We start from the raw sequence: 22,080 nt of genomic DNA, 5'->3' as shown, positions 1-22,080 counted from the left end.
CGTGGGAGCGCCACCTAGCTACGAACGGCACCGGCCGCATGTCACGGCACAGCAGTCGAATACGAGAGACTGAGTTGTAATCATGTGATCAGCTATTGTTTCTAAGAGAGAGTGTGAATATCCACGCAATTATTGTGATTAAAGGTTATAACAGTTCTGTGTTGGGATAGTGGTTATAACTGAAACAATTGGTTTTCAATGATACAGGGTTTTTTTAATGCCTGTTTAACTGACTGTTAAAACTGCTCAAAATAACTGGTTTCTGAAATAACAGATTTTTGTTTTTTTGTTCCTGTTATTTCCTGTAATAAGTGTATAATCAAACAAAGACTGAAATTTTTTTAATCTCTCTGTTTCAAGATACACAGAATGAAAACATTAAATGAAATAGACAAATAAAAAAATTACTCTGTCCAGAATTCACTGCTTTTCTCAAAATGTGTGAAGTGGTTGAATACTTTAAAAAAATCACCAATATTCTCCTAATGGTCCCAATTTTTTGAAACTCTGCTCAAAAATCATGTTTTAATCATAGACTGTACCACTATTTGAGCATTACCAATGATCAGTGCTAAAGAGTTGAAACTGAAATCAAAGAACTCTGCTTTTCATATTAATTTGTCCATTTTCAAGGTCTTCAAGCAATTGAAAACATATTATCTAGACACAGGCAGCACATCAGCTAATTTGTACTTTTACTGTAGACTGTGTATGAATTGTTGTTAAGTTCTTAATTTTTTACTGTTACCATAATTTTCTTCCTCTTGTGTTTTTTCATAGGAATGGCAGACAAATCTTTAATCTTAAAAGCAAATGAAGCTTTTTACTTCATTGCTACGTCACTCCATAAAAACATTTGCAGACTGTGGTTAGTGCCATTGTGTAATATAATGGATGTCCAGTAACAACAGCAAGAAACTACCATAGAGGCCAAGAGGGACCTTATTGCTTCAACAGTGCTGTACCCATACTTATGCCATATGTTCTGTTTCTGTTGGCATTGTTATGAAAATAGCACTGATTGCTTTGCTTATTTAAAATCAAAGCCAATTTTAAGAAAAAAATTATTCCTTTTTAAAATAGGTTTATTTAAAACAAAAAATTTCAGCACTGCTGCTATGGCTAATTGATATTTTAGTTTTTTACTCAGTTATTAGTAAATAATTGGAAAAAATGCCTGTCATACCCAAGGGCAAACAAATATCGAAACATATCAGTTATCCAGAACTAAAATACTGGTATCATTTTTAACCAGCTGGTTTTTCCCATCCCTATTCTGTCTTCACTCTCTACTAGTCCTTGTTCTGGCTCTGTCTATGCTTCCTTTCCAGTTCTGCATACACATCCTAGTTCTTATCCCATTCTCTTTGACATCAAGTAAATTTTTAGTTCCACTGCAGTTTCTTTACTTATTTAACCTGATCAAAGTGGGGCCATCTGGTCCTCTCTTTAGTAGCCCCACTGGACACGCAAATGGATGAATCAGAAAATCGATATGTGTAACACTGCACATCTGACAAGGATATTTGCAGCAGAAAGTGACTGATATCATAGACCCATCACATCAGTTCCTGTAGTGCGCAAGTAAAAGGTTGCATTATAGCAGTCTCTTCCTCAGTTGCTGTTATCTGACTTGCCTCTGCCTGTGGACTCTGGACACAACTGTTTGTTGTGCATATAGTGCTACAAATTATGAGCTTGTGGTTTTTATCACCACTACCCTACACAAAAATTTGATTGTAAAATGCATGTTTACTGTCTATGTTGTGTCTGGGTTTTATTCACCTAATATGGAACTAATTTTCTGTTGTGGGTCAGATGAATTTTCCTCAGTAAAGACAGTTCATTTCAGTATCCATTGCAAAACTACTTAAAAGTTACAGGAGTAATGAAACTGCTGTTCATTCAATGCAGTTCACAGGACATACTTCTTAAAAACTCTGAAACATGTTTTCCTTTCCCAAACAAGTAGGTATGTGCAAAATCTGTTATTTTTATTAAAAATTAATCAATTTATTTTCTAATAAATGTAAGGTAAAATGCGACTTACTTGGGCAGGGTAGCTAACTTTACCCAACTCAGGTCGTGGTAATTTTGGCATCTCAGCTGACAGATAACGGCCAGGGTACTGGGCTGATTTCTGCAAGGATGTTTACATCAGATTAATTTCATGTTAATATTTAATTGATCTTAAATTGCTGCTTTACAATATTGTTCTTTATCATTAATCCTCTCGTACCCTTTTATGCTATCACAACAAATGTGTCAATGTAAGTACAGTTCTGGTGTTATACCATATGGCTAAATTTAGCATTTATTTGCGGCTAATATTTAGCATTTACTTTCTACAAGGTACATATTTCAAATAAGTGAAGTCAAAATAAGACCCTGATTACAATATGTACATGTCAAATATATATGGCTTAAAAATTCAAAGTGTTTCTTGTACTGTATGCCAGATCAAACAGTTTACCTTCACTTAATGGTATGCTTTTGTATGTAAAGATTACAGTTTCACAGAGAGGTAACAGTAGAAGTTTTGTAAATTATGGATGATAATATCCACTGGTATGTCAAACTTACAGATGAAAGTAACTTTCGAATGATGTGTTACTAACAAGTAACACAGCTTGATGAAATTGGACCATACACAGTAAGAACTGCTACATTATAGTACAAAAGATAACTGGGAAAAAATGCAATGAGGTGAATGGAAATGAATTTTTCTTCACAGACAATAATTAGTCTGAAGTCACCATAATTTATTATGGTTGCCTCGACATTACAAAAGGTGGGACATGGTTCTTAAGAGGGTGTGTGACCATAACAGATAGCAATGCAAATGTGCTCCCATGCTGGTCACAAGGTTGGTAAGGACTTCTTGTGGAAGAGTGTTCCAGTCTTCCATCAGTGTGGCTGACAACTGCTGCATGTAGACATGCTGTACACCAATGCAACATCATGCCCCACCACTCCGTAACACCTGTACCATGAAAATGATTATGTTCAACAATGCTGGATGTAGCCTCTTATGGCAAGAGGTGGGAACACGTAATGCATCCAAGAACGTTGTCAAACATGATCAGTTTGGAGACTCATGAGTAATGGTGTGGAAAGGAATTATGTTGCATTAGTGTATTGACCTCCAAATGTTTGGACACGGTACACTCACCAGTCAGTCTTATTGTGATACTGTACTCCTTCCCCATGTGACATTGTGCTCCTTCCCCATGTGCATCTTTTCAGGACTGCATCCAGCCCTGATTTCACTTTTATGGATAACAAGGCACAACCACATCAAACAGTGCAGAGGGAGAAGCTTCAAAGCAAGAGGATATTTGGCGAATGATAGGCCTGCCCATTTCCCTGGTTTATATCCCATCAAGCATGTGTGGGATGCATTGGACAGATGTATTGTAGCATGTCCACAAGCACCAATGACCATCCAGTGGTTTTCAACTGCACAAATTGAAGTGACTGTGAATAAAAGTGTCATCTCTGTTCATCTCATTGCATATTTCTTCCAGTTACTTTCTGCACCTTACCCTTGTTGTTCTTCTTATGTATGGTCCAATATGTTTTGTATATCAGTATACCTCCTCCAAATCAACAGCAGTTTCATCTTCTGTCACATTATCAGATGTTTTCTTCTTACAGAGGACCTCAATGTATTCTTCCTATGCACCTCCTCTTTATTCTACATTGTAACAGTGGAACTCTTGATGTTGACAGCTTTTCTCTTATATTCCTGTGTCCTGAATCTGGCCTTCTGGTAACCACTTCCTTTTTTATTTGTTCATGTTTTTCCCATAGTCATTTCTTCCCTAAGTGATTTATATTGTTGTATTCCTTAATTTTCCTTTTACCGTTCTTAAACCTATATTTCTTTGAAATTTCTGTGGTTTTATTTGGCAACTCATTGAGTACAGCTACAATGCTCTATCTATTTTTGAGCCAGCAGTTTAGCTTGACTGGGGTGAGAGTTTATGCCAGGTGGAGTGAACAAGGAGAGAAACAATGGGGAAGCAGGAAGTAAAAAAAATGGTACGTAGCTGGGAAGAAGAGCCTCACAATGTGACACCAGTAAGTTTTTTCTGACCACAGGGAAGCAGAGTTGTGCTTAGCACACAATTTCGTGAAAGAGAAGTTAGGGAGAGGGAGATAAAACAGAGGAAGAGAGAGATTGTTTAGAGTAAGTGTCCAGTGTTGGATGAGTGAAGTTAGGGTCATGGGGCAGGGAGAGAGGTGCATGTGGGGAAGCTAGTGTGGTGGAGAAGGACCCAGATGGCACTGAAGCTGCCTTTAAAATCAAGCATGTGGTGCTCAGAATCCCATCCGCACTCCCATCCCCCACTCCCAAAACCAGCTGCTACAGAGCACCTACCTCATCACCCAGTTGCAAAATGTACCACACAGCATGTCCTGTTCCAGTCTTGTCATGGCTGACCCTACCCTATGCGAGGCATGACCATCTGAAAAAGCAGTCATGGCATGGAATAGCTCTGCTGTTATTCTTCCATAGTATTTTGCATGGACATGACCACTAACCAACTGTCCACCCAAATTAATGGCCACAGCCGAACAGTGGCCAAGAGCAGGGATGACCACACAGTGGCATAACATTCTGCTAAGCACAACATGCTTGATTTCAATGGCTGCTTCACAACCCGCAATATTTGGCTCCAACTTATCTTAATTATATAGATGCAAGCTGTCCCTGTAACACATCCTTCTATCCCATAATCCTCATGACCACAATCTCCACTACCCCCAGTTCCACACCTGCATCAACATCTGCCTCATGATCCTAACTTCATTCAACCAGCACTCAAATCCTATCCCCCACAGTCTCCCTCTTCCTCTGGTCTATCTCCCCTCCCAACACACTCCTCTGCAACATATTGTACTGCACACAACTCTCCCTACCCCCCCCCCCCCCTGCCTGCAGTCAAAATGAACTCAAGTGTACCATATTCCAATCTTATGCACCTGCTGTCTCTTCCTCCACCTATCAACCACCCAATTCATATGTTGCCATCATGGAAATAGTTGCTACAATGGAAAATACCTCTGCCTTGTGGTTTTCAGAGTGTAAGTGTAGATGTAGATGTAGACAGCTGACCTGAGTGTGTTTGGGGTGGATGACATCTCGTGTACTAACTTGTTACATGTGTGGCACACAAACTGCATATAACAGTCCAGTTTACTTTTCTGAGCTACCTTGTAATTACAGCAGATATTTTGTACATTATACATGTGAAAATTGCCATAACTGAATGAGCAATATTCTTCTCAGGTGGTTTACTGGCTCTCCCATCACACAACAAATATATATTTTTGCTATGAACTATACTAGATATTTCACAAAACTTTTGTTTTATAATGACTCACCCCTAATGCTTCAAGCTCTCCATGTTTCTCAAGGTCCAGGATGATATTTTCAATTACATTAACAAATGCAATGTAATTCACTGTATAACCACTTTTCAAGAACTTCTTAAGTAGTAGAAGAAACTCCTCTGAAGCAATGTGCAGTCCAACAAAAGAAAGTACTCTCGAAAAATGATTGAGTGTGACAGTGCCAGCATTCTTTGCCACCTACAACAGATTTACATTAAACTATTAGAAAGTGCATCTGTCTGAGGTAATCAACCAGAATATATGTTAAAAACCACAAAAAAACAGCAGATGGAAGTCCCCCCCCCCCCCCCCCTAGGAAAAATAAAGTTATGTTGTGGCACTGTGGAGGATATTACAATTAGTTCTAAGAGTGTAAATACACCATTAAAAAATCCTGATATGATCATCACCAACTGGTTTTGGTAAATATTATTTCATCTACAACTCAAGTAAACATCTACAAAAAATTCCCATAGCATCCAAACTATCACACTGGATTATTCAAATTTATTTAGGCACTCACAAGCGACTTCAAAAAATGTTTGTATTGAGATGAAGCGTTATATGATTAGATGTATGAAAACAGCAATTCTACAAGCTTTTTGTGTTATTTTCACAAATTTCAGTGTGTGAACTGTTAGTCACATAGCACACATCCAGTCCATAGACCAACTCGGCCCACACTTGCCACAAAGTGTGTGCATTGACATCAGTCACAGCTGTCCTGATACTTGCTCATAAAGGAATTTGAGGAAATGGAGGCATGAAAACAGTGTCTTTGATGTAAGCCCACAGGTAAAAACCACACTGTGTCATGCCAGTGTATGTAGGGGCCATGCCAGAATCTGCAAATTACCAGCATCATGTTGGTACGTAGCTCAGTGTCTGAGAACTCACAAACATTGTTGTGAAAATGTTGTAGAGCACCATCATGTTCAAAAACTAAATTATCTCTGTCCTCTTGTACTTGCGGCATGTAAGACTGTCCACTGATCATTGCTCTTGCAAAGAAGAAGGGTCCATACACATTTTGCTTTGACAAAGCACAAAACATGTTACGTTAAACTTTGGGGGTCCACAGAAACGTTCAGTAGCAATGTGGGGATTTTTAGCTGCCCTCATTAACACATTGTGCTAGTTTACTTTTAAGGTGAAAGATTACCCCATCATTGAAAATCAAACTGTGTGTGAAATTGTTCTCTTTATTAAGTGCTGCACATCAATGGAAAATTGTTTCAACAAATGTTTCTCGCCATGTGTAATGGCTTGAAGCAAATGAATCTTATATGGTTTCATTTGCAAGCATTTTCTGAGCTCTCTCCAAACAGTTAGATGTGGAAATCCTAGCTCGTGACTTGCATGAAACATTGATCTTTGTGAATTTCTAATGAATGTATCCATGATCCATTCAACCTGTTCCTCAATATTGATGGCTGAACACTGCATTTTCCATTATGAAGACTTCCTGTTCCCCTCATCTTCTGTACCCACTAGTAAATTGATTGTCTGGCAGTCTCTTTAATATGGTCCTGAATTTCTGACACACTGCAGTTGCAGAATAGCTCTTGCAGAACGGTATCGCAAAATGCCTTTTCTGTTCGTCTGGCAGCCATGTTGCTTGAGGTCACTGCAACAAAAAAACTTTTTAAGTCACGGTTTCCATAAAGATAATCATAAAATACCTTACCTCAATACAAACATTTTTTTTTTAATCAGTGCTAGATCACTTTGAATAACTGAATATTTACAGGAACACTGGAATGTGCAAGTGTTACATGAACCTTAAAGCTTACCATTATTTAGCTTCAATAAAAATTCGGCATTAGATTATTTAGTGGTGCCACCTGAATTCAATGTGGATACTGATTAGCCAGTGCCACATTACTGTCAGTCCTTGTGGTGCCCCTACCCAGATGGCATCAACACCACCCTACGACAAGAACACGCCAGACTTGTACATGTAAACCAGTTCATGGCCTTCTGAGTCAACCATAATTTGACCACTGAAGTGTGCATCATTTGGCTTAGTGGGTTTGGTTATGGTATTTGTATTTCAGGCTCTTTTTCTTACTGGTAAAACTCTGATGCACCATAAATTGAACTTCAATTGTGTTGCTTTTTCTAAGACAGCTTGTACTGCTCTAGAAGTGTTCTGTAACATATCTTAATCTGTCTAATAAATCAGAGTTTGTTTCTGTTGGTTTTGTGCAGAACTCACCATTCAGAAATTGGTGATGACTCAGGACATGTGATGCAAGCAAATCAGCCCTTACACATTTTTGTAACTAAGCAAGAGTGTGGTTTTTTCAGTCATCAAGAAACTCCAACAACTTCTAATGGAACAAATGCAGGGTTATCATGAACTAATAGCTACAATCTTACAGGCATTGCAAGCATTAACAAATGTGACAGTTACAACTTCCATGCCACCATTGTTTATCATTTATCCACCATTTACCACCATTTAAAGCACAAAGTGAAGGGTGGGATGCTTACCACCAAAGACCATAGTTATATTTCACAGCTTGCTTGCTGGCAGATAAAAGGCAACGTTCCAGTGTTATTTTCAGAAAATCATGAACTGTATCATCTAAAACAGAAACTAGAGCTGTTAACACATGTGCTGGAAATTAAGTTGCCTGGAATATTGTCATTATTGCAAGAACACTTATTGATAAAGATGCATGTTATTGGAGCTAGGTTAGAGTTTTGGCAGCAGAAAAAGGGTCCCAATCAGTGTTATAGAGACCGTGTTGTTGGCCTACAGGGATTAAGCAGAAAATGCAATTTTAAATGTTTGTGCAGTCAGAACTATGTGCACTCTCAAATCAGGGTTGGTATTGTGCATCTTACCTCCAACTCGGAAGTGAGAAGCCATGTATTAAAGAAATCTGATCTTTCTGTGACGGAAGTAATGCAAATAGTTCAAGCCTATGTCACTGTCCAGGTCTTCACATAACATGACAGAGGTGTGGCAAAAAGAAACACTTGCAGCATGCATGTCGTAGCAGTTCCAGTACAAATATGTCCCAATCTCTGGAAGTCATCCAAGTGAGTGATAAGTCCATGGATCTGCAGACTTCTGAAAATGCAACCAAGCTCATGTACATAGAAATATTCATAGGCAAATGCTCAGCGAAGTTTCTCCTTGACACGAGTGCTTCTGCGTCCTTGCTGCATCACTCATAAGTTTAGGGTCACCACCCTTGCTGGCAGCTGAGACAAACCCTTGCGGTCACGTGCCCTTGCTAGGAAAACTTCCAGATTTATCAGCTCATAATCAAGTTGTCTGGCAAATATTCTTGTAGTATCTGATTCTAAGGTGCATAATGTTGTTGGGATCAACTCCTTTCATGCTTTTAAATTTACATTTCATGAAAAAGAGTACACACCCCACAGTCCTGAGAGTGTTGCACTATCATAAAGAGTCTCTCTGATATATATGTTGAAATTTCCTCAGATGGATTATAGAAAGCTATTTATTTTAAAGATCAGGTCACTTTCAAGGAGACAGCTGCCTCCTACTTTTCAAAGTTTGCTCAGTGCCCTTGGGTTGAAAGGACATCCTTATAACAGAACTTGACAGACTCACCAATAGAGTGTGTTTAACACCTATCCCCTATAGTGAATGGGTCACTCCACAGTTTACAATGCACAGACTTAAAGAGGGCCTTAGGAATTTGTGGTGATTTTAAAGTAATGATAAATGCACAAGCTGATGTGAACACCTATCAACTATCAAGTTGGAATGAACTCTTTGCAGAGTTAGGCCACGGCACATTATTCAGTAAAACTGTCGTCACAGTTAGGATGCAGCATCATAAGCTTAACTAGTGCTCAATATGGCATATGGGCTCCACCATTATAATTAGTAACCTTCCGAGATCTCTTCAGCCCCTGCCATATTCCAGCATTTTATGAATCAATTACCGCAAGGTATTCTGAACTGTGCCGTATACCTCTGTGACATCTTTGTTACATATGCACCTCCAGAAGAACATATCCACAACTTCAAACCTAGGACTAGCAACAAAAGGACTAAAGTGCAGTCTGCGCATGTTATCTTTCATTAAACCATCCTTGAGTGTTTTGGGTTACTGAATTCAGCCAATGGAAGACCATGTCACAGCTGCCACTTGTGAGGAAATGACATCAAACACCACAACTAATGTTCTATGGTCTTCTACCAGTTTACAGGGCCACCCTGATCGAAGGCTGCAACTCAGCGGAGCAGCTTCATGGCTACCCTCAACACAATCACTCAAACATGTTGCATCCACTACCTGTGCACATCATCATTGAGGCCTCTTGCCTTAAGGTAGACCCACAGATCTGGACACTATCCTGGGGTGATCTCCATCTACCATTGGTCCACAATACATTCCACAGCTTCCATCCGCAGAATTCTGCAAAGCCATCGAAATCAACTTCTCTTCCAAAATCCCCATTCGCATCTGCCTGTTTCTCCACTCCTGGTTGACCCTCCAACCTGGGGCAACTTGTCCAACTTCCATTGAGCCTCCTCCTACCCCAGCCTTCCACAGCCATTCCCATGGACATTGATGGAGCTTGCCATCTAGAGCACTGTCTGACAAGATCATGTCAGACTCCCTAATATAAACTATTCCATGGTCACTCTGAATCAGCTGTCATGCAATGAATGAAGTGAGCACCAACTGGAGTAGTCATTTGTGTTATTGTGTTTGTATTTCAGGCTGTAGTTGTTACTGGTAGATCTCTGATGCGGCATGAACTGGACTTGGATTGAATTTCTTATCCTAAGACAGCTTGTACTGCTCCTGTAGTGTTCTGTAATAGATTTCAAATTGCCTAATAAATCAGAGATAGCTTCCGTTAGTTATTTGTGCAATTTTCCTTTCGAAAACACAAAAGTTTTTCATGCACCATATTTTCAAGGCTGGCCACTATTTGGTTAACGAAATTTCCTGGTAGATTAAAAGTGTGTGCTGGACCAAGACTTAAACTTGGGACCTCTGCCGTTTGTGGGTAAGTGCTCTACCAGCTGATCTACTTGAGTACAACTCACAAGATGCCCTTACAGCTTTACTACTGCCAGAATCTCATCTCTTACACTCCAAACTTCGCAGAAGTACTCCTGCGAAACTTGTGGAACTAGCATTCCTGGAACAAATAATTTTGTACAGACATTGCTTAGGCACAGCCTGGGGAATGTGCCCATAATGAATTTTTTACTCTGGAGTGGTAGATTAAAACTGTGTGCCAGATCAAGTGAAAGGCAAAATCCCACGTTCAATTTTCAGTCCAACACACAGTTTTAATCTGCCAGGAAGTTTCACATCAGTGCACATTTTGCAGCAGAATGAAAAATGTATTCTGGAAATATCCCTCAGGCTGAAGCTAAGCCATATCTCCACAATATTATTTCTTCCAGGAGTGCTAGTCGTGAAAGTTTTGCAGCAGAGCTTCTGCAAAATTTGGAAGATAGGACATGAGGCATTGCCAGAAGTAAAGCTGTGAGGATGGGCTGTGAGTTGTGCTTGGGTACTTCAGTTGGTAGAACACTTGCCCATAGAAGGTAAAGGTCTTGAGTTCAGTCTCGGTCCAGCACACAGTTTTAATCTTCCAGGAAGTTTCATATCAGCACACATTCTGATGCAGAGTTAAAATTTCACTATGGAAACATCCCCCAGGCATTGGCTAAGCCACATCACCACAATATCCTTTCTTCCAGGAGTGCTGGTCCCACAAATTTTGCAGAACTTTTGAGAAGTTGGGAAGTAAAGCTGTGAGGATAAGTCATGAGTCATACTCGGGTAGCTCAGTTGGTGGGAACACTTGCCTACAAAAGGCTAAGGTGCTGAGTTCAAATATTGGTCCAGCAAACAGTTTTAATCTGTCAGAAGTTTTGTATTAGTGCATGCTCAGTTGCAGAGTGAAAAATTCATTTTGTTTAACTATTTTCCCTTCTTTTTTACTACTGAAACTGTTGAGCTACTTTTTCACCTTGTGATCTTTTCTGTATAAATGAGAATAAGTATTGATTCTTAGTAGTGAAATGACAACTTCTATAAAACTTATTTTATGTTGTCTCACATCCACATAAAAGTTCAAACCAGCATCTAAGACATATGTGATATCTCATCACAAATGTAACAAACTAATTACACTAAACCTGCAAGTTATAAAAGCTGCATGAGCTGTTGCACTATCTCAGAACAATGGCTACATCAACAGGAAAGTAAACTTATTATTATTCTGCAGAAGATTTGTAATTACTGATTCCAATAATGCCACATTAAGAAGTGCGTCCACCTACTTGTAAGACTAACATAACCATGCAATAGAGAACTTCTTGAAATGTGATGTCAAAAGCATATTTTCCCTAGATGTAAATAATATTTAATGTCTACTAAAAATGCAAACATTCCTTTATAGGAACCCTTGTAGCTATTGCATAGTCTATATTAAGTTTTAAATAATGTGCAGCAGTTTCAAGTCAAAGGCTAATGGTCTAAGTTTCACTGGGGCTTAATAGTCTTAAGTGATGATTTCATGATAGAGGTAGTAAAATTTCAAGCAGATATCATTTATTTTTCACTGAACATTATGCAAGAACATTTAAATTAGCATAGGTCAAAAGTTCCCACTTAGGGACTTTTGTGGGAGTATACTCCACAACAAACAGATTTTATGAATATCTAATAACTGATTACTTTAATTCATTCATCATTTCACACTATTCCATTATTTTTCTGAAGCAATCAAATCTCTCAAACCACAGTTTTAAGGCCACCACAACTTGGCTGAGATGAAGAACCTACCCGCTGATTTCCAGAATCAATTTTTCACTATGCAGTGGAGCATGCATTGTTTTGAAACTTTCTAGCAGATTAAAACTACAATGGACTGGGATTCAATGCTGGAATCTTCTCCTTTGTAGGCAATACTCCAAGTGACCAAGCCATGGAGCACTACACATGACCTGCTCTCAGAACCCATTCCCACCAACCAAGCCATCAAAACACAACTCATAACTAACCCTCACAGCCCACTACCACTGACAAAGTCATCCAAGCACAACTCATATCTCACTCTCAGAGCCCACTCAAATGACCAAACCATCCAAGCACAACTCATGACCTGCCCTCAGTCCCTGCTGCCACCACCCAAGCTATCCAAGAACTCATGACCTGCCCTTAAAGCCCCCTCCCACTGAACAAGACACCTAATCACATCTCATAACCAGCCTTCAGAGCCTACTTCCACCGACGCAGCCATTCAAGCACAACACATGACCTGTCGTTCTCATTGATCCAGCCGTCGAAGCACAATTCAAGACCTGTCATCAAGCCCACTTACACTGACCAAGCCACACAACCACAACTTTGTTATAAGTGTATAGTTCCTCTATCAATAATGATAACACATTAGTTAGCTCACCTGGAAATATTTTTTCTAGGGAAATATCAATAATTTAATGTTTCTTAATTGATACAGCTACTTTAAAGGTCTTCTTTCTCCTCTTTTCAACAAACATTTTACGTTTTCCAAACACTTCCTACTTCAACAGTTATTCATATTCAAAAATCACATGCTGCAAAAAAAAACTCAACTCTTTCCAAAATTCAGTAGCACAGTTTTATAACCCAGATTTTTCTGATTCTAAAAAGGCCTATTTTTACTAGAATAACTTACTAGTTTGTTAATTATTCAGCATTGAAAAGTTCACCTTCTAGAAACTTTTTGGTTGGGTTTGAAATCACTGCATAAGTAAAAATCATTTTTATAATATATGAATTTTAATTTTACATTTTTTCTGGTTGTACAACTCATAGTTAAACAGACTTTCTGTTTTGGCAAAGAATAAAAGTTACTCTAATTTTGCTATCTTTTATGCCAATATAAGAAAATATAATGACAAATTTTAATTTTCAATCTTATGTACAGCTACAAGTAGGTGTGCAGATCAGTGATTGAGGCAGTCCTTCTTCAGCTATTAAAATGTTCACTGATGTGACAAAAAATTATGATCGCCCGGTTATAGCATATTTGTTCGTCTTTGGAATGAAAAACATCAGTAACTCTGCATATCAGGAATTCATCAGTTTGTTGGTAGGTTTGTGGAGGTATGCAGCAGTAGATGTCTATGCACAGGTCAAGTAATTCAAGAAAATAAGGACCACTGATTTGTGTACATGATGACAACGTCCCACAGCGACCCAGATGGGTTCCATAGGATTTACATCAGACAAATTTGGTTTCCAAGACATCAATGTGAGTTCACTATAATACTTTTCAAACCACTATAGCATGTTTCTGGCTCTGAGATGCAAACAGTTATACTGCTGGAAGATGAATTTGCAATCAAGGAAGACATTAGCATGACAGGATGCAAGTGGTTTGCAGCTGTCACCATGTCTTCGATTACTACCACAGCTTCCATACAGGTGCAGGAGAATGTGTTCCACAGCATACAACTGCTCCCACCAACCTGCGTCTACAGCACGCTACAAGTTTTGAGCTGCCATTCACCTCAATAATGGTATTTGTGAAGACAACCTTCTACCTAGTGTAAAAAAAAATCTGATTCACTCAAAGAGCTTTCATATTTCCACTGATCAATGGTTGAATCGTGATGACCTCATGCCCACTGCAGTACTAATATATGATGTCACTGGGTCAACATGTGAACATATAGGAGTGGACTGCTGCGGAGCTCCATGTTCAACAATTTTGGATGAACAATGTATTCCTAAATATTTATGCATACATCAGCATTGTGTTCTCTCAGCAGAGATGCTACAGATCACCATCCATCTTACTTTACAGAGCAGAAAAGCTTCCAAACCCCGCATTCTGTGAAGAGTAGTGGGCATCCAACATTTAGCACCTAGTGGTAGTTTCACTCTCTTTCTACCTCTTTCAGTAATGCTCCCAATAGTAACTTGTGAACATTCAACCAGCTTCACCAATTTTGAGATACTCGTTCATAGGCTCTGCATAATAATAACCTGCCCTTTATCAAAGTCATTTATCTCAATAGATTTCCTCATTTGCAACCAATATCTTTGCTACGATGACCCCTCATCCAAGTCTACTCTGCTTACATACTTTTGTTAGTGTGTCACATGCCTGCAATGCCAACAGGTGGCATCCAATGTCCTGGTGGGTAGAGGTCATAATGTTCTGGTTTATCAGTGTATATGTACTTTATATAAATCAATCAGAAGCTATTACTCATTTTGCAAAAACCAAGTAATCAATTAATCCATTTATGTGTTGCTGTCAGTCAGTTGGTTCATATTAAATTATCAAAATGTTAACCACTGCGAGATTTAGCCACCAAAAAGTAAATTTATCATCTAAATAGTGCATTAAGCTGCCGCTAGTAAATCGTGTCATATAGTGTCTGATTGTAAGTGCCCACCTGGCTTATAGGTTGAAATCATTGCTTGTGGCAAAGCTGATGATCACACAGTGACTTTAATTATAAATAAACATGAAGAAATAGTATATTCATTACTTCAGTCTGATGTTCATTATTTGACATATATCTGGAAGATATTTTTCAGCAGAAAGAACATGTACACAGAGTGCCACATCAGATACCAAGTGCAGAATACCAAGTAAGCGAACTTAGCTGTTTCTCATTGCCACTGACACTAGTATCTGTCTCTCCCATCTTTTCAGTGGTACAAAAATTAAATATATTCAGCAAGTATATTTTTGAAAGCCATGTACTGCACATCATTTATGTTATCTATCACCAAAGTACCCGAGTATCAGTACATTACAAGAGTAGCTATATCAACAATCAGGCACATTTATGTACCAAAATCCTTTGTTACTTGGGTGAAAATACTAGACAGTTCTAACTCTTTGATTAGTGCCATTAAATTAAATTAGAAGTACCTTTTATTCTGACAGATCCATAGTAAGGAGATCCTTCAGGGTGTAGAACATGTCAGAAAATCAAGAGTATACAATAAATGTTTGCAAAGAAAATAAGTATGCTAATGTATTTTCCAAAGATCACAGTAGAAATGGTAGTCATGGATGTGCAGTAAGTAAAACAAGTCTTAAATATATTTTCATTTAAACTTGTCACAAAACATCCAAATGTTCAATACACTCAAGTGCCTATAATAATTGTTAAGCTATTGTAGCCATGCATCATCAAACAGAAAATCCATTTTACAACACTTATTTTATATATACGTTCTACTAAGAAGCTCGCTGTGGAGTAGAAGGAGTTGGCTACAAGCAAATTCTTTAAGTTCTTCTTAAACTGAACTTTATTTGCAGTTCAACTTTTTACGGCTGCTGGCAAGTTATTGAAAATATGTCTTCCTGAATAATGGGCACCTTTCTTAGACCAAAGTAAATGACTTTAAAGCTATGTGAAGATTATTCTTATTTCTAGTATTAATTTCATGAAATGAGCTGTTGGTTTGAAAAAAGAGACATATTTCAATGACAAATTTCAGTAAGGAATAAATACATTGGGAAGCATTAGTTAATATCCCTAGTTACCTTAACAGGGTTCTGCAGGATGTTCTTGAGTTAACACCACAAATAATCCTTATTACACGTTTTTGAATCTGAAAACTTTAGCTTGGCTTGAAGAGTTACCACAAAAAAATAATCCCATATTACATAATGGAAAGCAAGTAAGTTCTTTATTTTTATACCACTTACATCTTGACAATATTCACATTGCAGACAGAGAGCTGTCTAGGCACTTCAACAGTTCTGTGCTATGCTCCTCCCAGTTGAATTTATTACTGAGCTGTAATTTATGGAATTTAATATTGTCAGCTTCTTCTATCTGTTTGTCATCATATTTTAGTTACATACTGGCAGGAAACCTCTTACCCCCATTGTTACAAACCTTTTATAATTGTAACACTGGCAATACATGCACATCATTTTAATATACCTCTTTTATATGAATCTTATCTGACATCACAATCTGTAAAGATCACTTACATGATTTTGGCTTGAAAAGTGCTAAAAACATTAATTTCTATTCAAAGTATTAGCATGAAGATGAATGTCTGAGGTCTTTCTATTAATGAGGAAGCACGCAAACTGCTTCACTCCTGGTATACTCAAAACTAAGGCATTATTCCCCACTGACTCAGTTGAAAGATACTCTCTTAAGCTTTTGCACATCAGTGGATAAATCTATTATACTCCAGAGCAAATACATCACTATGGAAGTCAAAAGATGGTGTAATTTTGCAATGTGGTTCTACTTTTGCTGTTCATCCTCTTCTATTCCTTTAGTTTTGTCCACTTCCAATCAGCTTGTGTTGCTGATTCCCAGTGTCATTCTCCTCTTTGCCATTTCCTTTTCCTATTCAACCTTTCTGCAATGCCTCTTGAAGTAGGCCTACAACAGTTTGAAATTACATTGACCTGGGTTGTCATATCCTACACTTGCACCACAAAGTTGAGAACTGTATGTGTTGCACTAAATGGTATATGGTTGCATTACATACCATAGCCAGTTACCAGCATTGCTGATAGTGTGAGGACTGCATATAAATCTAAGAAGCATTAATAATTTAGCCATTATGGAAGTATACTAGACTCAAACCATTTGATTATGTTCACACAGAGATTAACATCAATGATGAAAATGCAGTTGTAACAGAAGTAGGCACCACGAAATAAAAGGTTGGATAAGTTAGCAGAAGAGTCTACATGTTCTGTAAAATGTATAATAGGCGTTTATCTTTTATAACACGAGTGCTTTCCTAGGAAAGGTTCTATTGGAGGCGGTATGCCATTGCCTTTCTCTAAGCTCCAAATGGACTTACCCATTCAGTTATGGCAGGGCCTACAGTTTAACATTAGAGAAAAAAAGTCTGAGTCTAGCAAACTGAGGAAACAGGGATTTTGTGTCTCAAGTTCAAATGGATAGTCAGCAAGCTCTGGTAAGACATATACTTAAAAGAACAATTGAAGATAATAGGGGCCCCTGTCAGATACAGATTATATCACAAAGCTTCATGAGAAAAAAGCACTAACAGCACAAAGCAAAGCAAGCACAGGTAGACAGATGTTAACTGAAATGAGCTTGTGTACCAGAAGGGTAATGCATGAAGTTGTTAATAATAACCTCTGCAAAATGTTACTGCTGGACCAGCCCCAAAACCACAAGTAATTTTAGTCACATGTTAAGGCTGTCTGTGGCACAGAAGTCATTGTCAAGACACTCGTGGATGAGACAGGAATTGAAACAGAAAATAGTTAAACAAAGCTGAATGTTGAATTCTGTTTTCAAATGTTCTTGAAAGAATGAACATCAAGTAATGTTGTCACCATTCAGTAACTGCATCACTGCAAAGATCAGTGACAAGGTTATCAAAGCCAGAATTAATGGTGTTTAAAAGCAGTTTAAATTGCTAAAACTTAATAATGAACTACTGCCGGATGGAATATCTGTTACATGCGTTACAGATTTTGCAAGTGAATGATATACTCTTATGAACATAATTCAACACAAATTCATTGACCAAAGAAATTCTTCCTGTGACTGCCAAGGAGCACAAGTCATACACCCATTTACAAAAAAAGAAGTAATACTGATCCACAAGACAAACATCTCATACTAGTCAGATGTATCTGTAGTACAATCCTGGAACATATTCTGAGTTAAACATAATGACCTTACTGGAACAAAATAACTGTCTTCTTAGAAATTAGAAAAGAACTGATCAAGTGAACTCGCACTGTTCACATTTCACATCATAAGTCAAACCACTGAAGTACTGCAATCAGGTTGTTTCAAAGTTCCTAGGCATTCAGAAACCTGTTGCCTGAGAACACACCAGTGCCTTCTAAAGAATACATGTTCCAATGGAATACGCAACAAGGTATGCAATTGTTTCTTGACAGACAGGAAGCAGCTCATTATCATGGATGGAGAGTTATCTGGAAGGACTGAAGTAACTTCTGGTGCACTCCAAGAAAGTCCAGTAGGATACCTATTGTCCATCATGGACATTAAAGACCTAGTGGACAAGTACTCTATATGCCACTGTATGGAGTATGGTGGACGATGCATATTGTACCATCATTTTCACCCCTTCCTAATCCATTCACAAGTGATACACTAGTAGAAAAACCGTTGGTAACCACAACAAACGTACAAATTTCTGTAATTTTAGCATTGTGATCATTATATGACATGCCTGTTGGAGGTAATATAATACTTCTTGACTTGGTTTACCATGTGGGCCTCAACATTTTATGAATAAGGTTGTTTGAGACACACATCATTGTTCTTGCAGTGTCTCATATTGTAGTCCGTTGAATATCTCTGTGATCCTCTTACACTAACTAAACAAAGCTGTACAGATCTTCTTTGAATACTTTCTAACTCTTTGGAATATTACAAGGGAGACAGGGCAACTGAGAGTACAGAATGATGACATCACCATCAAAGCGAATGGAAACTTGATAAACAATAAGCTGAAAACATTTTGAATTATCATTTTTTAAATGTTGTAGAGAAAATAGGATCTAAATGTTCATTAGAAGAAGCAAGGCAGTTAATGGAAGAGACCTTACCCACCCCATTTGATACAATGGAAATTCCACCCACCTCTCCTTCTGAAATTAGGTAGATTATAAACTCTTTCAAGAATAAAAGCTCACTTGGAATTGATGGTATTTCTAGCAGGATAATAAAAGCTTGTTCCCAAGAAATAAGTGGGATTCTTAGCCACATATGTAATAGCTCTCTGAAGCAGGGTATTTTCCCAGATAGACTGAAGTTTGCCATTGTCAAACCACTGCATAAAAAAGGGGATATGTCTGATGTCAACAACTACCATCCAATCACTCATCTGACTGCCTTATCCAAAATGTATTGTAGAGTAGCTTCACACCTTTGTAAGGTTTAAAGAAGGGTTTTTCAACGGAAAATGCTATATATACTTTCACTAATGAAATATTAAATGCTCTGAGTAACCGGAAATCACCTATTGGGATTTTTTGTGATCTATCAAAGGATTTTGATTGTGTAAATCATGGAATACTTCTAGATAAGTTCAAGTATGGTGGCATTTAAAAGGAAATTAAAAGAATTTCTTAATGGCAACTCATCTACTAATTAGATGAGTTTTTGGATGTAGTAAGTGGGTAATTTCCCCAACTCCCCAAAAAAAAAGAGTGTCATGTAATATTTTGTGTAATGTAATATCTTGTAGAGACACCTTTTATTAACCTGACACGTTCCACATCATTACGAAGTGTCATATTCATGATCTATGGAACAACTACTAATCTAATCTTCTGCTAATCTAAATTGTTAAGGGTTCCAAATGAATGAACAAGAGTGAATAATTGGTCAAAAGAGGGTTTTGTATGAAAGCACTTTCCTATGTGAGTTACACTTCCATAGAATTCCTTTGTACAGACGTACGTGAGAACTCTACCTTAAGTTGATTGTAATTATAGTAATTTATATCTCAATAAAATATCAGTTTGATGTAAAGACTGGTACCTAGCTATTAAAGTAGAGAAATGCAAAGTTGTCTTTTACTTTATGGAACAATAAATGTGCATTATCTTTGGATAACAGTGGTAATGTCATGACATACAAATTTGTAGGAATACAAATGTGAAGAAATATGAAGTAAAACAACCTTAAGAGCTCAGTTGTAAGTAAAGCAAAAGGGAGGCTTAATTACACTCGCAGGATAATGGGAAATTGCAGATTGCCTACACATCAGACTATGTACAAAATACCTGTACAGTCCACATTCAAATACTGCTCAAGTTACAGGACAGATCAACAACGGATATTGAGTATACACAGACACAGTGGTGAGAATTGTCACAGGCTTGTTTGACTAGAAAGAGGCTGAAACAGGAATATTAAAAAAAAATCTTCACTGGGAGACATTTACATTTCCCCAGAACCTGCTTAGAGAATCATATATGTCGGTCTCCTGGACAACTTCTATACATATTTTCAACCCCACATATACCTATCCAAGAGAGATGATGCTGATAAAATTGGGAAACAGTATTTATTATCAATAGTACAGCTCTGACCCTTTAGGTTGGGTGGACTGTACAAGGATTACACTGACACAAGAATAAAATTAAAAGATTACAATTATTGTAGCTTTTTCACAGCATGGTGTTGCAAGTTAGGAAGTCACTGCTCTATCGCTAGAAAACAAAATTATCAATAGGATATAATTAATGTTTATTTCGGTCACTCAACATTCTTGTTTTAAACAGGTTCACTTACAGGGCTGAACTTTAATACTGCTCAAAACATGTTTATGGCCACTGCTGAGAAACTATCCAGGTCTTATTCATCTGACATCTTGGTCTGTCTAGATGCAGACTGTCCTCCTTCATTGCATGTCAATGAGACATCTGAACACATATTGGTTGCAAACCATTATAATCCACAACCAGTAATTTAGCAAAATAGATTTTTCCCTCAGAGGCATACAAGCAATCATTCTTCCCATGTTCCATTCGTGAATGAGCAGAAAGAAACCTAAATATTGTGTACGGGCACAAGAAAGATGCAGTACCTTACCATATTCTTCATATTGGTGTGAATTTCCATGTAAGTCTACCTTGGAAGGAAACAGTATCAGTGTCTATTAATCATCGACTGCGAATTTGATGGAGTATAAAGCAAGTCCGACATACTTGTGAAGAGATTAAACGTAGGGCGAAAATCGACCGGCGAGTAAAATACAAACGCAAAAATAGTCATCAGACCAACAAAAGATACAAGAGATATTTTCAATTTTATGCCAATGCCAAGATATTTCCCAAAACGAAGTTCGGAGCCAAGCTATTGTTTTCTCGTGCGGGTATTCCCTCAAGTTTTCGCATATGCTTGATATTTTTCTCTTGACCCGAAATGTGCATCTACACGTCGCCCGAGAGCCAGTTGGAAGCGCTCCTGAGCAAGGTAAAAAGTGCAAGGTCCTCCTTCAGAGGCTATTTTATAGACAGACCTAGAGTCTGTCTCGAATGGAGATAAAATCCCGTCAGTCTCGAATGGCTCCCTATACCCAAGAAGACAGTAGATGAAAAATGCTCGAAAGGGGCATACTAAATTCAGGCGACTTTCGTTATTCGAATCGAAAATATTTTATTAGCCTGAAAGCAAACATCATATTATGAAAGGAAAGCATGCTCCGAAACGTTACAAACTGTATTTACAGCTAAGACAGAGTAGTATGCATATAACATGGCTCACTCATTCTCAGTTCAGAAACAAGCCAGGCATCAATTTTCTTGCAATAGAACAGGTTTTTGTAATGTGCAGATTGTGTACTTTCATGAGTGTTTCATTATTTGGATCTCGTCGTATTCACAGAATTTGTGTTATTCGGAGAGCTACACTTTGTTGGTTTTCTTGGTTTTCTGTCGTACACTAAATTGAAACTATTCTCGAAATTTTTCAATAGGAATTATTGTTTGCAGCTTCACTTTCTCTAGTGTAGCCACAAGCAAATTAGCACGCTGCATTAAGTTGTTCCCAGCTTGATGCATTACCCTTGAAATCCGTTCGATGTACCTATCTGTTGGCTACATTGGTTCGTTCCCGCCGAGGCTGAAACTTTCCGCCTCACGCTTCGGTAATGTGTATAAACCACGTGGTTTATAAGTTTCAAGCATGAGCCGCCAACTTAAGAAATTTGGTAT

At 38.0% G+C, this 22,080-nt stretch overlaps 1 protein-coding gene across 4 annotated transcripts in view; it reads right to left on the bottom strand.

The window, feature by feature from the left end:
* Nucleotides 1–22,080, bottom strand: part of LOC126354919 (uncharacterized) — a 514,129-nt gene that overhangs the window by 210,406 nt on the left and 281,643 nt on the right. For 2 of the 4 annotated variants that reach the window (XM_050005014.1, XM_050005024.1), the window contains exons 5-6: nt 5,392–5,598; nt 2,051–2,140 (exon numbers count right to left, since the gene is read on the bottom strand). In XM_050005014.1, coding sequence (XP_049860971.1) covers nt 2,051–2,140; nt 5,392–5,598 — 297 coding nt within the window. Of the gene's footprint in view, nt 1–2,050; nt 2,141–5,391; nt 5,599–6,813; nt 7,028–20,956; nt 21,098–22,080 lie in introns of those variants that run through there. The other 2 variants (XM_050005027.1, XM_050005028.1) reach the window with 2 other exon arrangements.

This window comes from Schistocerca gregaria, chromosome 1 (genome assembly GCF_023897955.1).
Source record: "Schistocerca gregaria isolate iqSchGreg1 chromosome 1, iqSchGreg1.2, whole genome shotgun sequence".
In the NCBI taxonomy this organism is placed as follows: Eukaryota; Metazoa; Arthropoda; class Insecta; order Orthoptera; family Acrididae; genus Schistocerca; species Schistocerca gregaria.
The sequence above is the reverse complement of the archived record's forward strand: the minus strand, read 5'-3'. Positions and strand labels throughout refer to the sequence as shown.